General features: G+C 34.0%; 2 protein-coding genes and 1 non-coding gene across 4 annotated transcripts in view; 1 reads left to right on the plus strand and 2 right to left on the minus strand.

Moving 5' to 3' along the window:
* Positions 1-5,130, minus strand: part of F43B10.1 (EF-hand domain-containing protein) — a gene marked incomplete at its 5' end in the record, with an annotated part of 25,191 nt that extends 20,061 nt beyond the window's left edge. The window contains 5 exons of the mRNA NM_001348608.3: positions 3,533-3,656; positions 3,964-4,027; positions 4,099-4,279; positions 4,644-4,718; positions 5,098-5,130. Of these exons, the coding sequence (NP_001335559.1) occupies positions 3,533-3,656; positions 3,964-4,027; positions 4,099-4,279; positions 4,644-4,718; positions 5,098-5,130 (477 nt within the window). The remainder of the gene's footprint in view (positions 1-3,532; positions 3,657-3,963; positions 4,028-4,098; positions 4,280-4,643; positions 4,719-5,097) is intronic.
* F43B10.3 lies at positions 3,524-3,735 on the plus strand. The gene has a single exon (NR_072910.1). It is a non-coding gene; the product is annotated as an Unclassified non-coding RNA F43B10.3 (non-coding RNA).
* Positions 5,131-7,399: 2,269 nt separating the features above from the next.
* On the minus strand, positions 7,400-17,039 carry tag-343 (RNA polymerase II-associated factor 1 homolog; the record flags this gene model as incomplete). Of its 2 annotated transcripts, NM_001047786.4 has the most annotated exons (21): positions 7,400-7,902; positions 8,104-8,239; positions 8,285-8,329; positions 8,526-8,739; positions 8,957-9,063; positions 9,116-9,296; positions 9,341-9,516; positions 9,571-9,629; positions 9,677-9,865; positions 10,116-10,226; positions 10,273-10,503; positions 10,663-10,726; positions 12,679-12,791; positions 13,528-13,914; positions 13,994-14,103; positions 14,869-14,951; positions 15,248-15,407; positions 15,450-15,582; positions 16,620-16,729; positions 16,772-16,911; positions 16,958-17,039. In NM_001047786.4, the coding sequence occupies 21 exons, from the start codon at positions 17,037-17,039 to the stop codon at positions 7,743-7,745; spliced, it is 2,991 nt and encodes a 996-aa protein (NP_001041251.1). The 2 variants fall into 2 exon arrangements, with proteins under 2 accessions (NP_001041251.1, NP_001041252.1); NM_001047787.4 differs by lacking the exons at positions 15,248-15,407; positions 15,450-15,582; positions 16,620-16,729; positions 16,772-16,911; positions 16,958-17,039 and having other exon boundaries at positions 7,743-7,902; positions 14,869-14,910.
* Positions 17,040-18,066: the final 1,027 nt, after the last annotated feature.

The raw sequence follows: 18,066 nt of genomic DNA on the forward strand, positions 1-18,066 counted from the left end.
ATATCAAATATGATAAACGGGGAAAACTATTTTTGAGCAATTTTCTGCTTATACTCTAATTTAAATACAAATCTTAAAAATAATATTTAAGTTCTTACTGGAAGCGCGGAATATATGACAGTTAGAGAATTCACAATTTCTGAAAAGTTGGATCAATAAATGTTTTGCTCTCAAAAACTTAGCAGGAGTGATAAAGTATAGAGTGCTTCTGACTCCAACCATTATCATCATTCGTCTAAATTTCGCAAATGTCATGAGTACACCTAATTGACAAAAAGAATGATCGTGTGCGATAACTAGTGTAAAACAAGATTTGTTTCCACCGACTTAAGGCAGCCCCCCAACCAACTGACAAAAGAGAATTAGCACAGAGTGAGGTCAAGGCTGATGGAAGGAACAAAATGGTAAAGTTATCAACATACGTTATCACCACGGCCAAAAATTTGGAATTGCTACTATTCAACAATAATGCCTTGTCTGCTTGTTTTTGGAAAGAAAAGGCAAAATTGGAAAAATGGGAAGAAAAAAGAAAAAAAAAGAAGAAGAAGAAGAAGGTGATGACGATGATGCACTATTTGATGATTTTACAGTGAAAAATATACGCGAAAAACTGGAAGAATTAGAGAATCCGTGTACTGGGGAGAGAACAGATGGTGTACATGCGTATAATCTATGTTTTTTTTCTTCGGTTTCCCTATCTCTCCACTTTCTTTCTCGATTTGCAACCAAACTGGTAGCAAAACGGATAGGAGAAACGTATTTTTTTCCCGAATAGTGAGTAACACTTGTCTTCACACGGTTTCGAAAAGAGCGAGAGAGACCTTTCCTCCTTCCGGTTTGGTGATAAACTTTGTTGAAACTTGATCCCATCTTCATCTAACTGACCGAGGAAAAATGATGGATGGGTTGTTCCAGAGGATTTTATCAGAAGCTGACCTAGTTTTTATTGAGAAAACTGATGATTACAAAATTTGCTAGACCGATCAAAAATTGTACATTCGTCAAATACATTTTTTGATGATGTTTCTAAAATACGAATGCTCACGGAGCCAATAGAGTAAAATTACAGAAAAATACTTTCCGTATATGCTTTTAAATGTGGAGTAGCGCCAGTGGAGATTTTATCTAAATACACTTATTATGATCCAAAACGACCAAATATCATAATAAAACACTCTACAAAATTTTAGATTTTTGATCATTTCCCGTCCAAGTTTTGGAAAGTGCCAAAATTTAGAAAAAAATCAGCTTCTGAGGAAATCCAAAGCACTGTCGCATGTTCCGACCCTTACAATGTTTTGATACAAATAAATAAAACAAAATTACAGTATAAAAAATTTAGAGAAAAAAAATTTTTTTTGGTCGACTTCCAAAAATATGAGTGGCAAAAACTGAATAATTGTCACTTCTTGAGAGTGAATAAAAAAGTTTCAATAAATTTTTGAAAAGTTTTATTATGATATTTGGTCATTTTGAGACCATTGGAGTGGCTTTTAACAATTTCCCCACTGGCGCTACTCCACCGTTAAGTGAGTGCATTTTTAGGTTTACAGACGGCATACAAAATGATTCAAAAAAATGGTTGGAAATCATTTTGATTAAAATTCTGAAACAATCATGTATGATAGTTGTTTTTTAATACAGAAAAATGAAAATTTTCAGAAAGTATCTTACTAGGGAACCGTCAGAAGGTGCCCATCGGACTTGCATATGAAACTTATGCCATTCGATAGTCCATGTCTTAAAACGGTTACTCGTGAATTTTTAGCGGCAAAACTCCAGAACCAAGCTCACGGCGGGCTCTCAAAGATCCTATAATAGCACTGTAAGGAAGAACTTTAACGATCTAAAGAAGCAATTGTCCAAATTCACTTTGGTAGCTCATATCTCCGTGGATAATTTTTTTTACAGAAAAGTCATCAACTGATAAGTTGTTGATCTTTTTATAAAGAACAAGTTTGTAGTTGAAAGTTTTTACCAAAAAAAATTGTTCCAGATAAAAGCATTAGAATAGCAATAGCAGCATTAAAATAGTAACAACAGTTGCCGCACTTCACGCGCTTCTATCTGAAACACCAATTTTTTGGTAAAAAACTTTCAACTACAAACTTGTTCTTTACAAAAAGATCAACAACTGATCAGTTGATGACTTTTCTGTGAAAAATTTATCCGCGGAGATATCAGCTACCAAAATGAAATTGGAAAATTGGCCCTCCAATGCTTCGTTAAAATGCTATTTTCAGGATCTTTGAGAGCCCGCCGTGAGCTTGGTTCTGGAGTTTTGCCGCTAAAAATTCACGAGTAACCGTTTTAAGACATGCACTATCGAATGGCATAAGTCTTATATGCAAGTTTAATGGGCACCTTCTGACGGTTCCCTAGTTAGAGCATAAATGCAGGAAGCCACATTTTTTAAATGCAATGAAGACAAACAAGATTTATTTTTTGCTAAACTAAATGATTTGTTTACAAGTTTCTATCCATTGTGGACAGGTTTTCAGATATGGAAAAATTAAAAAAAAATACGTTTAGAGGTTACATATTTAATTTGTAACAACAGATTTCAAGGTCTGGAAAAACAAAACAAAAAAACAGACATTTCATTTCCATTTGTCATTTCCAAAAAGTAGGTACAAGTGTTGTTTCTCACACAAGAAAATTCACACGGGAGTGAGCAATTCAATCAGGTTTTGGTAACGTGATTATTCCACACATTTAGCTCAATACAAACACTGAATAAGTGAATAACCTCTCACAACTTCTCTGCTTCACGTTTTTTTTCTCTGTTTGGACTTATTTTTAAATTTCCTAAACGGATTATTAAGGATTTTGATTTCACTGCGTCAATCGGATGGAAAGATTGAAATTTCACAAGAGTCATGAAATTATTGTGCTTTAAAAAAGAGCAAAAAGGAGCAAAATTTGTAGGTGAAGCAGCACCAAATCGCAAGAAAAAGTTAAACTAAATTTTCAAAGTTAATTGAGATTCCTACGAGTGTATATAGACAAAGTTTTCAGGAGCGCGGCTCGTTTTTTGTGACTACGTGACTTTTTTCGCAAAACTATATTGATGTCGGCTGCTCACTTAATGAATCGTTTTACAATTTCAAGTTACTGTGAACATATTTTTATTTTTATTTTTAAGAAGATGAAAATCATTGCAAAATTGACAAAAAAAAACATTTAAAAGCTTAAATTATTTAGATACACTACTAATACGGTGTGGAAGGCTGGAGACTGGGCTAATAACGAAAAAATACAATACAAAGTCCATAATTTGTCAGTTACAATTTGAATTTTTGAACATTTGCGTCAGTAATAGCGTTCGTATTCCGCAAAAATGACTGCATTATGTCCTTTTCCACGCTATCCATTTTGCATTTACCTGTCGGCCCCCCCCCCCCCCCCCCTCTTCAATTCGTCGTTTTTTCTTTACAAATTGACTCATTTTAATGGCGTCGTCATCTCCCCCCCCCCCCCCCCATCTTTCCCTTTCCCTATGTGGGGAAAAGGTGAAAATAATCCAACTAACCAGAAGAATTTGCGACGGATTCACGTTGTTGTCTTTTTTCGCAATAATCACTGCCGGAAGCGACTCGATTCCAGCGAGACCGTTTAGAAATGTTCGAGGAGATTCGATGGATTTGCGTCGGAGCCTGTGCAGATAGAAATGTGATACCCTTATTTCCCAAAAAAAAACCTAGTTTTCTTCCTCCTTACTATTTGAACGCAAAAATGCTACGTAAAGTGCAAATAAAATATTAATGTGAGTGGGATGTCTAAACTTGAAAATAATGGAAAAGCCATGAAATTTGAGAATGGAAACATGAGTTGCACTTTTAACCAACTAACTAAAGCCTTTATTATTACTCTTTTAGATTCGCAATAAAAAACAAACAGGAAGAAATATATTTTTTTTCTAAAAAAAAGAGCGTTGCGTCACCAGTAACACCACTCTCTTACCTTCTAAGTTCCACGTTCCGGTCAGCGGATGTCGTCGTCTCGATTCGCGGCGACCTAGGCAAATCTGCAAGAGAGTAAATATTGAGAAGTTGAAAAAATGGGCGAAAAGTGTTTGAGTGAAGAAGCATGACTCACCAAAGTTCAAGTTTTTGCGTGGAGTTGTGATAGCAGGTTGCAAGTCACTGTCTCGTAATGGGTCAGATGGTCCAAGGTGCGACAGGTCGAGTTTTTCCATAAAAGGACGCGTTTTGTAGCTTGGCATTTTGTCGTCGTCTTCCTCGCTGAGCAGTGACACGGTTTCTGCTCCAGAAGAGCTCTGAACTTTTGTTAGTTTAAAACTTTTATGACCCCAAAAAAAAATCGGGCATTTTCTGAAATAATTTTTCTAAGCTCCAAAATTACCTACAGTCAATTATTCGCGTATTTGTTTTTTTTTAATGCTTTTGAATTTAAAAAAATTAGCCATTTGAGCAGCTTCGACTTTTTAATAAAAATTTTGTAAACTCAGAATCTGAGTGATTGAAACGTATTAAAAATAAAAAGGCTCGTAAATTGTTTTTTTTTCTGTAAACTGAATAGTGCAAAACTCTCAGTCGAAATTGATATATTTATTAAAATCTTGTCGATTCAAACTTTTTTCAGAAAAATTAGTTTCATCTAATGTAATTGAAAAACCTTACCGGTCTATCGGGACTTGTGAGCATTTTGACAATTTTCAAATCATGGCAGAACCTCTCGATTGACTCTCTGGTGACCTGAAAAACACTATTCTGTGATGTATTATTAAAGTCGTTCAACAAGTTTTTTTCTAGTCAGTTTATTTTTTTGATGTAACAAAACAAAATATTTAAAGTTGAAATTGACATTATATTCGAAATATTGTGAGATTTCGAAAATTCGTTTCTCACGAAACGATCAATTATATTATTCAGAGAAAAGAGTTTAAGCAAAACCCAGATAAAATTTTTTTTATATTCTGAAATGTGTGGGGTTTTGAGACAATTTTTCATAGAAAAATAATTTTTTGGGAAAAATATATACGTGTAACTTACTGAAGTATACGTGTAACTTACTGAAGTATACGTGTAACTTACTAAAGTACCTAAAATAATTTTGCAAATCCAAATAACCTACTTTCAACCTTTGTTTAAACCCGCGTCTTGCCATTGTAATATGAATCCTAAAAATAAAAAAATGAACTTTGGAACCTTTTTACAATGAAAAAAAAGTGAAGCAGAAGAACGAGTAGTCAACGAGCAAAAATTATGAAATAACCAGAAAAAAATGGCATTTGTATTCAATTCGTAGGCGGTGAGGGGACGTCGTCCAACAACTACATATTTATTTGGAGGTGGTGGTGGTGGCCAAATGAGGCTCATCAAGAGCCGGAAAACAGAAATAAATATGATGAGTCTCGCCCGGTGGTGACCGTGAGAGAGATAGAGAGAGAGAAAGAGAACGAGTGAGAAAATAAAAACGCTGCACAAGAAAAAGATCTGGTCTCCCAATCTGGGGGCTAAATGGAGTATGATTGCCATGACTACGAAGAACTCGTCGAAAAAAGAAACTGAACAGATCGCTCCATGTGGAAGAGCAGTCGTTTGCGAAATGTGGTTGGTCAACCCTAGCAGAGAGGATGTACAAAATGGGCAGCTGTAGGCACTGACCAATCTCCTCTTCCAGTAATTATAAGGAAGGAGAACCCCCCCCCCCCTTTCTCGCTTCTCTCCACACGTCTTCCTCCTGCTCTCAAAGGTGAGTCCAAGGTAGTGGCTCTTTTTGCAAAACGTCAATTATGCAAATAGGCAGCAGTCGGAGACATCTGCTCTTCTACCTTTTCGGGTTTCTGTTTCTTTTTCTCTTTTCGCCTGTGTCTATGCATTCCAATAAGTTTGCAAAACGCCTCTTTGGCCCCCAATTATAGACATCATGCGTGCACATAAGGTACATTCGGACGGGGGATATGCTTTGGTTTTCAAGGGGTTTTGGAACTACAGATGTACCAAAATCTGTCCAAAATTTGAAACCTGACCAAATCAAATTAAATCATAAAAAAGTCAAATCAAATCAAAAAATCTGACCATAGTCTGAAATTTTTTAAAAAAATTTTTACTGGAAATTGTGCAAAAAATGTGCAACACAAATCAAATCACTGTTTGGCAAATTTAATCATGTTTTTTAATTTTATTATTGTAATTGTACATGTATTACAAAAATAAAATCAACGTCCACTACAAAATATACCGAAAAACAGAAAATTCGCAAAAATTTAAAAGTGGCCGAATCTTTGGCTCTTTTTTGTTGTCGGCTTCTTCGAAAGTTCTACAAAAATTTTAAATTTTTGAACATTGTATAGAGCATTTTTCTTTTCAAATTGTGTTGGCTTTATTTTAACATTGTAGGGCTTCAAAAATGCAAGGAATTGAAAACCATTTAAAAAGATTGAAAAAAAAAACATTATTTTTTCAACACATTAATATATTTTTTATGTTTTAAGTGTTTTGAATAATATTTTGAAATCAAAACTTGAAATCAGATTTTTTCCTATTTTTTAATTAAACAGTTTTTTTTTGATGAATTATCTAAACCAAAAAATTTGTTATTTTCTTTCAAAGTTCACTTTTTTGTTGAAAATCTGAAATGTATTTATTTGCCAATCAAAATAATATCCGAAAAAACATGTTGACATTTTGAAGCCTATTTTTAAAGCTCTCCTTATTTTCAATCAAATAAGGAAATCATAAAAGAGAACTCATAAAAATAAACGAAATAAAAACAACAATCTCGCACAAAACCCCGATAAGCCTTGATTAGAATAAGTATGGAGAAAGAGAAGAAGATTGAAAAACTGCTGACGTAGCCATACATATAAATAATTTTGATTTTATGAGCAGATTAGAAAAAAAATCTCTCGAGCTGAAGAGATATGGGTTGATATCAAAAAGTAAAAGCAGGTGAATTGAGGGGGAGAAAGTTTCTTTTTTGAAATGGGATTTGTTATAAAAGTACATAAGAATGTTAAAAAAAGATGTGTGAACCAAGTTTTTCGAAAATATAGCAAAACCTGTGAAAATGTATACGCAATATTTCGACAATATTTTTTTAAAATCTTCTAATAGTTCACATTATTTTCAGAGTTCAACATAGCGCAAAAGTTATAATTTTTCAGAAATTTAAGTTTCATAGAAACCTGGTAGTTAAGCAAAACTTTGACTGAAAAGTGTGAGAAATCTACATAGAAAGGTCTTGAGTGTTGAATTATATGATAGTGTCGTGCCATGTTGGACTATTTTGAATATAATCATAAAAAATCCCCACTGACCATACTTTAGCTCAAATTTTGATGATTATTTTTAGAACATGTTTAAATGCAACTAGTTCCATTTAGAACAGTCATCATCAAAATGTACCGCAATACAAAATTGACAGAATCAAACAAATAAATCATATACTTTTATTCACAATGAGTAAATTAATCAGTAAATGTAAATTGGAAAATAAAAAATCATGAGTGATTCAGAATAAAAATTTTAAATATAAAAATACAGAATACAATCTTCTGCAACAGAATAAAAATTCAAAAAGTATCACAATATTCATCGAAAATATATTGAAAGAAATTGTCAAATGTCTATGGCAGTTAGTGATGCATGGATTAAAGTTTAAACATTCAGAAGTTTTTTTGTATTTGTAGTGCATGACTTGTTATCATGTTATCAACAGAGAATTAGCAAAGAACTACAAATTGGACATATAATGATCACAAAAACTTCGTTTTTCTATTGAATAATGACAAAAACAATAATTACCACAAGGATGAGTATAATGACTAGTGGAGCAATAATGAAACATAGAAGATTAAGGAAACAGTCACGTGGGTTACGGTAGTTAGATGGAGACCAACCAATTCGATGTTTAGTTTCTCTTGAGTGATGATGGCTGAAACCGGTTAGAATATATTAGTGTTATGTTTGATTTTCTTGAGCTTTTTTGGACACTTCGTTATATACAAAAATTATTAGTAAAATAAGGAAAAAGGTTGCAACAATTATTGGCGCCAGTGTTTCAATGAAAAACACAACTTTCCACCGTTGACATTCATCTCCGTAATACGTTGTTCGGTTTTTGATTCGAATATACCTTGATTTTTTCCCTCCCCTATGCTGATCCTTGGTGTTGTCTCTTTTCTGTGGAGGTTGTTTTCTGTGTGGATGCTCGGTGGTACGCTTCAAGTGTCTCGTATTGTATTCCTCCTCGATCAGCGCATTTTCTGCATCTGGAATAATAATGAAACCCTTTGAATTTAAAAGACAGGACTTACCACGATAGTTGTTGTAACGATCATAGTCTTGTTCGCCGTTATTATCTGGAAAAAAAAACTTACTATGGTTTTCTAAACTAAATTGAAAGTACTTTTTAAAAAATTTTTAAAAATTGTTTTGAAAAAAAACTGGCTTTGCAGTTTTGATACAATTTATGATACAAGCCTTATAAAGAAAATCAGGTACATGGCTCTTGTTTTAACTAGCTACCAAAACTATTCAATATATTTTCCCGCTTACAAGGAACATAAATTTCCTCGCTCTTCTTCCTATCCTCCTCCTCCTTCTTCTTTCTCCTCTTTCTTTCAATTTCTTCATTACGAGTTGTAGTTGTAGTTGTCGTTGTTTCCTCGGTTACTCCCAATGGTAAATTTCTGGAAACATAGTCAGCTTCTCCATAAGCTTCGTATTGCTGTTGTTGTTGTGGCTGCGGCTGTGGCTGCGGTTGAACTTGCTGGAAAGTTTAAATTTGTTAATATATAGTTTTTAACTAGTTAAAATAAAAAGTAATTTGTTTCAAAAGCCCACTAGTCGTTCACAAGATTTTCAATATATGAAATACAAAAAAGTTTCTAAAAATGGCAAAAGACCTTTGAATCAAATCACTAAAATTCAAAGAAAGTTTCATGCGGGGAAAAGTAAGAATACACATAAGGAAAAAAGGGTCATACACGTCGGACAGAGTCTGGGGATTTGCTCGAAAGTTGAACGCGTACTAGTATCGGAGAAGACGAGCCGCGCATCGACTTTGGAATGATGTAGTGATTCGAAATTGATTCTGAAATTATCAACGTATGAGATTGTCAAAAATAATTCAAACAAAAACATACGGTCTGGAACCTGGTCATAACGTGGAGGATACTGCTGTGGGATTGGTTGTGGTTGTGGTGGTGGTGGAATGGGTTGTAAGGTTTGCCCGCCGTAGATTGGTGGTTGAGGACGTTGGTGTTGGATTTGGCTATACGCCTCATAGATTGATCTCTCGTCTTCATAGACTTCGCCACCATTAACCTTAAACTATTTTTTTTAAATTTTATTTTTAAGGTTCAACTCACTCTCTGAACATGTGGAACAACTTGTGGCTTTGGTGGAATCACAGGTGGCGGGACCTCTCTTCTGATGCTATACTGCGGATTATCCTGCATGTTCACATTAGTATAAGTACCAGAGTATTGATCTTTTCTTTGTCTTTCCGGGGAAATTTGACGATCAATGTAGATTTGGCGGGAACCTATAAATTTTTATTAAACTTTTTTTTCTTTTTTTCCTGGCAAAAAAATCAAACCTTCTGATTGCCGTCTGCTGCGGCGTTCAGTGTCCAAACGCGATTTCCGTTCCATTTCTCTGAAATCATATGATGTTTAAAACTGGTAAAAATTGATAATAAATACCGATTTTGTTGATCAGTAAGTTGCTGATAGTCATATTTGTTCTCCGAGTGAATAAGTTCTGGGACACTGCCGTGACTGTGGAGACTGGTACGACTTCTGCGAGTCTCGATGACACCATAACCAGAGACAACGTCTTTTCCAGAGTAGTACGGGTCATTTATGTAAGTTTCACTTCGAGGTTCGGAAGACCTGAATAATTATTTATAAATGTGAGCTATGGGTGAAAAGGTGTTTTTTTGAAACTTAGAAATATTTCCGAGGGTAGGTTTTCACGTCGACCGACAATTTCCGAGTTCAGCCACTCATTATAAAATTATATGACTAAGTACAGTGAGTGGCCAAACTCGGAAATTGTCGGCCGCCGGACGTCCGATATTAGAGCCCTAATTAAAACTGTTTGTAATTATTTTTAGTGAAATTTCGGATGTCTCAATAATACCTTGACCATCGTTTTCTATCATTATTAGTGAAGGAGGTATATGACTCTCTTGCTTGTCTTTCCCCATAGGCCGTATAATTACGATTAGCCGTGTCGTAAACGTAACGTGCACTGAAATTAGAATATCAACACCACAATTCTTATCAGCAAAACTCACGTAACATCGCCGGTGGGCTTGACAGAATTTCCACTGCGCCCCGAGTACATTCTTCTCAGTTCTTCCGATTGTGAGTCAGCGGGACTACTTTGTGCATCAACCACGCGAAGATCGTCTCGACTCAAACGGTGCGCGTCACGTACTCCGACCTGACTTCTTGTTGGAGAATGGGAGTATACTCGTGTTGAATTGTGGGTCGGCTCGTGGTTCATATAAGCCACAGTTGAGTATCTGAAATTTGAAAAAATCTAAAAGTAAATACAGGAGTCAAGTTATTTTTCTGTTTGACTTTAATTTGCTACCAACAAACTCAAAAACTTAAAGAACTAGTATTTAGCATTTTGAAATTTGCAGTTTAGCTCGTATCAAAAATTATTTCTAAATACAAACCTGTCGGCAACGTCGTGTAGCACGGGCGGCGGAGTTGTCTCGTCAGCGTAATGTCGAACGTCGTCTAAAAAAGGAAACGTAAATGTAAAGTCTTTTGTGCAAAACTGATGATCAGAAAAAGGAGGGAAAAGAGAGCTAGTGACTCACATAAACTATTAGGAGAGTTGTGGGTGTTCAAATCAAATTTGATTACTTTACGTTCTGTTATCAGTAAAACCTAATGCTCTGACATGGAAAATGGAAAATTCGTTCACAACAGGTTATTGATTTAGTATAAAATGTGAAAGGTGTTAGTTTAGAATGATCTAATTTTTAATAAAATTGTGATAGATTTTCGAAACTTTTGCTAATTCAGAGGAACATATGCTATTTTTTGATTTATTTCAGCATTTGTGTACACTATCAGGGTTTTTTTTTCAGAAAATGACTATTTTCTAAGATTTAGAATAGAGAAAATAGAAGCTAATGGAAATTAACCAAACGAAAACATTTTTGTTTCAGAAATTTTTGACATTTTGAACTACAACACAACTTTCTAAATTTTTAAACAATTAACGTTCGTGCTTAAAATTTTTGAAATACTCTTTTCGCACCAAAGTTTTAAAGAATTGATATTGCTTAACCCAAAAAAGTGATGAATTCGCTGAAATTTCAATTAGTACGGCTGGTCTGGCACAATTTTTGTGCAAGACTTTTTGTGAGACAAATAGAAGAAGTACATATATCGAACATTTTATACATTTCCAAATCATTCTTAGATTGGAAAATTAAAATTACATCCTTCTAGCTTTTCAGATATAATTATGAATACAATTAGTATTACAAACTCAATACAACTTTGCACTAACGACTGCTTAATGAAAACTTTAAGGCCAAAAGTATGTATGATGAATATTTGAGGGCGTTAATACTACTGATAAGCCAATGTACTGTTGTTCTCTGTGCCTCTCTGATAACAATCATATTTTCTATTGTTTTATAGTTCCCGCACTTCCATCTACGATACTACTGAATGAAGGGAGCTTGAATTAGTACTTGACCAATACCTCGGTCAGCACCTTAATTTCAAATAATCAAATCCCCAATTCCTGAATCTTCAAATTGTTCAAAATCTTCTGTGCAATCAGACGACTTCACTATCGTAAAGTTTTGTAAAAGAGGGAAACCAAGAAGAAGAAGAATAGCAAACAGTGTTGTGTTGCCCTTTCATGGTGAATCAGTGATTTCGTCGTTGCGCACATACAAAGGCATGCATACAAGCACACACATGCATACCACACACACATGTACACACACAGTTTTCTTCCGATTCTGATTCACGTTTCATCGTGAAATTTAAAGATTTCGCGGGGGAAACGGAAAAATACACATGTGAATTGTGAGGTTAAGTATTAAAAACCATCATAGTAGGTGACAGTCAAAAAAGGAAAAATTCTAAGAGATGTAGCCGTGCCCAAAAATTTTAATTATAAAAAAGTACAGTAAAAAAGTTAAAACTTGAATTTACATACACTAACAAACAATTATGTAGACTTATGCACCTTAGCGATCAATATGATTGTTGCAAGACCCACTTGGAAAAAAGCGAGTGCCTTTAAACATATGTCAAAATTTCGCGAAATTACTTAAATTTTAATTTTGGTTCAAAAACTGATAATCATTTTCTGTCAAAACCACGTTTCGAATTACCTAATTTCAATAATAACAACCAAAAAAATATATATAACAAGTTGTGAATTGTCGAAACTTTGGCAATCAGATCCCACAAAATTTTTAGGTCTGGTAAATTTTATAAATTCAGATTCAATTTCCAACAATTTTTGAATTGCCAAGCTGTTAAGTGATATTAATCATTTCTCGAAATATTAGATCATACGGAATTTATTGGGAACTATAAATGAACAATTTTGCGTTTACCTAATTGAGCAATATTTCAAGTCCTTTTTTCTTGACAAAAATTGTCAATAACTAGCGATCCCGTCTTTGTTTTTAACAAAAAAATTTAATAAAAATTACCTGGTACGCTGTGTCGCCTGTCTCCGACTCCTGCTGGTGGCAATGGTGAAGGTTGAGTGTTTTGAGTGAAGGATCTATGATCACTTTTATATGGGACGTAGTCGTATCGGACGCTGAAAAACTTGAGAAGTTAAACTGGATTTTGAGTTCAATATTAAAGTCTTGGCAGTATGTAAAAATTGGAGAAAAATTTGCAAAAGTTTCAAAACTATCTTTGTTTAGTTTTTCCTCAGATCTGCTACATCTATTTATTTTTTTAAAAACAATTTTTAAAAAGTGTAAAAATTATCTATTTTCAATTACAGCTTCTCAGGTGTGTTTGGCTTTTTTATGCCAAAAATGTTATCTGATTATGACGACCACTGTTTCAATAATTTCAAAATAATTATTGAATAGTTTGAGGGCAGGTAATTATTTTCGAATTCAAAGCGGTTTTTTTTGTAAATTTTTAAATGTATTTTTTCTTGCAGGTTTGTGCATTTTTTACTGTGTTTATATGCAGTGTACTCAAATTAGTATACAGAAAACTATCGTAATTGTTTGTCTACTTTGTGGCTAGCTAGTAAAAAATTTTTAAAAATTGTTTATTTTTTTTAATTTTACTACAATCTTTAATTGTTAGTTAATATTTCTGTTTTGATAATTCTTTATTTTGATTTTTCTCATTTTTCTCTACATGCATTTGAGCTTCAAACCCACGATAGAAGCTTGAAAGCAACAAAATTACTATCTTCTTTTCAATGTTTGAGTGGAAAGTTTAAGTTTTTTCATTCAAAACAAAAAAGTCATTGTTAGTTAATTCTAGTACGGTCTATATGTATACTGATAAAGTTTTTTTTTTTTAAATACCTAGACTGCTTCAATTGTTCGAACATGGCGTTTGTTAGAGCGTTTGTGGTGGTCGAAGTGTCAGTGATTAGAGCAGCAGCAGGCGGTACAGGCGGCGCGAAACTTGGAGGCTTTGGCGGCGAGACGGCCGTCGTTGGACGAAGTTGTTGTTGATGCTGCTTCTCACTGTACAGCGGTATGCCAACAGGCTCACTTGCCGGCGGTCTTGGAGGCGGAGATGCCGGAATAGGTGGCGGACGAATTGTCGGCTTTGGTGGTGGAGGTGGGGGTGTTGGTTTGGCAGGTGGATTGGATAGTGGAAGTGGGGGAGGTGGTAGAGGTGGTGATTCCGTCGGTCGGCCAACTTGTTGTTGCCTCGAGCTTTGCTCCACTTCGATAACTGTGGATCTAATAATAGAGTGAGAATGAGTGTTAGTTTATGAAAGCGGAAATGTAATGGAATGAAAAAAAAAGAACTGCAACCTACTTGCTAGAGGAGTAAACACTGCTTCTTGACGAGTTTTGTCCAGACTCCTGAACTCCATAGATACCATCATCCACAAATGGGAGACCCGAGATTGTGATTGGGGTGGTTTCCTGAAATTTAAAAATTTTCTTAAGTTTAGTAGTTTTTAGACACCAAAATTGCAATACTTCTTGGCTGAAAATGTACCACTATCCACAAAGTAAATATTGTTTGGAAATTGTTAAAAACCACTCCTTTGGTCCCAAAATGACCAAATATCATGATAAAACTTTTCAAACATTTTTTGAAAATTTTTTATGTACTGTCAAAGAGTGGAAATTACTCAGTTTTTGCCATTCATATTTTTGGAAGTCGACCAAAAAAAAATTTTTTTTCGACATTTTTTATGTTTTAATTTTGTTTAAATTTTTTGTATGAAAGCATCGGAGGTGTCGAAACATGCGGAATTGCTTTGGATTTCCTCAAAAGCTCGTATTTTTGAAAATTTTGACAACTTGCCAAAACTTTGACTGAAAATTACGAAAAACCTAAAATTTTTGGAGTGTATTATTATGATATTCGGTTGTTTCGGGTAATTTTAAGTACATTTAGACAAAATCCCCACTGGCGCTATTCCACCTTTAAGTTAAAAAGAGTTGTGAATTTTTTTGCAATGTTTCATCACGATAGGTTTTGGGAGCTATTATGAGTATTTTGAGGCAATACAAAAACGTTTCTATACTCCACTTTTGTTTACAAATTATCAACTACATATCAGTTGAAAGTTTTGAACAATTAGCTGGCTGAGAAATCAAACAATTTCAAGCCTTCAAAAGATACCAGGTCCAAATTGTAAATATCTCCTATTTAGGCAAAAAAGTGCCATTGAAAAGTACCTGTACTTTCTCCATGAAAGAATCGAATTGATTTACAGACATTTTCCAATATCTCCTCCGATGTTCGTCATTCAGCCGATCTTCTGAAATTATTAGAACGTTTTCTTTGCAATTCCCACACTGGTAGGTACAGGAAAAAACAAATATCGCCGGATTGGCAGTTTATTTTTCTAGCGATTCGCCAGCCCGAAAATGTTTGATTTAAATGGTCGTCACGTTTTACGAGAAAAGAGGGCGAAAAATGGAGAGAGATGGAAAGTGATAATTCTTATCGAGAGCACTCAATGCCAAAAACTATTCGGTCTGTTTACAACTTTTAACACGGCGCGAGAAAGCTATGCAAACGCTGAATCAATACAAAAATTTCAATCACACTCACCCATTTGTTTTTGAAATGTACAAGACGTGTTGATAGTGAACTTGGGACACTCTGATAAACCGAATCTTCGTAAAAGAGGCTCGAAAGTTCTGGAGCCGTCGGACGCTGTGATGAACACAACAATACTGTTGCGTACATGTTCTGGAAGATTGGAGAGAACCTGGAAATGTGAAAGTAGGATCTGAAGTCAAGTTCTAGATACCTGTTGCAGTTCGTCTTCTTCGTGCATGCTCATTCTGTGCAACTGTGAGAACACAATTGCAATAACGTCCAGTCTCATCTTCCAATTGTTAAGAAGCCATTTATGTATTAAAGATGGCGAATCGAAACCATCACTGAAATTTAATTATTATTGTATTTTTTTAATCCAAGTTGTATATTTTTTGTACTGTAAAAATTACTGTCTTAAGAGTTTTCTGCATTTTTCGTAAAGTTAGTGGTTAAAAAATTTTGAAATACATTGCAATAAACAATTGAAATACATTATGTATTTTTTTTAATTTAGTAGATTAACCAAAGTAGACAGATATTATCATCATAAAAGCTCCTAACAGAGGAGGATTTTACAAGTTCTGGCTAAATTTGTAAAAAGAAACACCCGTCGTACGGCTATTTAAACTACTAGGATCATTTATCTGGAAGGAATAAAATGATTATCACGTATTTAAAAAAAAACAAAATAGTATAAGATTTTCAATAAAGTGTTAAAAAACACACAAAAAAATGGCTGAGAAAATGCAAAACGTAAGCTATGCTCCTATTATGAAATCTTCAACAATTAAAATTTTTGCAATTTTAGAATTTTGAACAGAAGAGTTGCCGATAATTTAAATCATATAATTTCGAAATAATGAATTCAAAACCTATAGAAATCTAAAAGTAAGGTCCCTAGAAACCCCAAAAACTATTGAACACCTTATAAAACAAGAAGAGTTCTTTTTAGTCCTGTTTACATTTACTTTGATTTACGACCAGATAACAAGTCGAGATTTTACGACCTGTTGTTGGCCTAATGGTAGAAGACAGTGGTTAAATGACATGGACCTCTCCATCGCCACAGCAAAATTGTACATTTGATTATGACTGCTATGAGGGACTTAGAGGGACGGTCCTTTTGTTCCCAATAAGAGCCTACATTCAATAGTACATTAAATACATAACTGGGTTTGAACATTTGACACTGCTCTAAGTTTCAAGAAAATGGTAAAGTTTTGGCCAATTTAGTTTTAATTTAATTTTAATTTGTACCAGAAACCCAAAGTCGGTAGATATCCTATTTCTTGTTTTAACATTAATTCTAAGAATAATTTATTATGCTCATTGGAATTTGCAACTTTTATGATTTTTTCCCAATTTTGAAAAAAAAACCTACTATGTATCTCCACACGCGATCATATCCAGAATTACAGGACGAACCGACATTTTTGTTTCGTTAAAAATATAGCACTGTACAGGTTTTGTAGGAGTTTCCGAGTTGAATTTCTGCAATTCAATACTTACTTTTTCATATTACAATTGTAATACTTCATTGGAAATGTGAAATCTCCTTTGATCCATTGAATCCACTCCATAAAAATAATTACACAAAAAATCGATAAGTTCTGACTTTTGAGAACTTGTTGGTCCTAACAATAAGACTACCCGGTTTTCGCGTTCTTCGTTGTCTGAAAAAAAAAACAGTAAAATTCTCAAGATAATTAAGACTCCAACCTTCCTTCGCCGAGACAAATACAGTCCTAACATCCTTCTGTTCGAGAGCTTCACCCACAAATTTCGAGTCTGGGGAGATCATGTCCTCGAGCAGAGGAGTATCGGAAAGTGCTCTACAAGTTTTGATCAGTTATTTGAGTTGGGATGTGTTGCGGCGTACAAAATGTATAATATGCAAAATGTTTGTTTTGGTCATCGCAGTTTAGTTAAACTTTCATGAAGTGTAAGGTTTCGATTTGAACTGCAATAGTTTTTGAATAGGGCAAAAAGAAATTGTAGGGTTTAAAATACTATTAACCAGAACACAAAATTTAACCCTTGAAATAAGCAGTTTTTTACCCTGCACTTATTAATTTAACAAGAGAGCATTCGGATAACTTATATATTGTCAACAACACTACAAAAAACATTCGAGAAAAGATGAAAACAAATTGTTTTAAAAAAACTTTTTTGAAACATCGGAGAAAAATATAATTTCTACGTTTGAATTTTGAGAAAATTTTAAAAAATCGCCAAAAAATAATATTTGCCATAATACTAAATCTGGCTGAGATCTTAAAATTATTTTCAGAAAGTACTAAAAATCTGCAACAAATCTGCTGAAAAATTGAGAAAAAGGATTGTCGCCGTCAAACGACCTTACTTGAAGTTTTGAAAAATCTATTTTTCTCCTAATAATTATATTTCCTTTTCTAACGCAAATTCTGGGATACCTAATTAAATTGTGATGATATTCTCTAAAGAACTGAAAACCTGCACTAAAACTATTATAAAAGAAACATTTTTAATTATGCAGAGATAATATGGTGATGCAAGTTATTATTTTATAAATTGAGTCGTCAGTTAAAAAGGGGATGAACTAATCTCAACGTCAGTTAGAAAGAACATATTTTAAAGTTTCAAAAAAAAACTAATGTAGAAAAAATCGAACATTTCATTTTGCACAAACACGTTGAGTCACAAATGTGGGGTTGCCGAGCTGTGAAAGTGCACACGCAAAGAAACAAAAACTGTTCTTATCATCAAAACCAATGATAATTATTTTATTCCTATTCTACCGCTTATGTTTTTAAGTATAACGGTACTAGATCAGAATCAAAGACCTGTTG

This window comes from Caenorhabditis elegans, chromosome X (assembly GCF_000002985.6).
Source record: "Caenorhabditis elegans chromosome X".
Taxonomy (NCBI): Eukaryota; Metazoa; Nematoda; class Chromadorea; order Rhabditida; family Rhabditidae; genus Caenorhabditis; species Caenorhabditis elegans.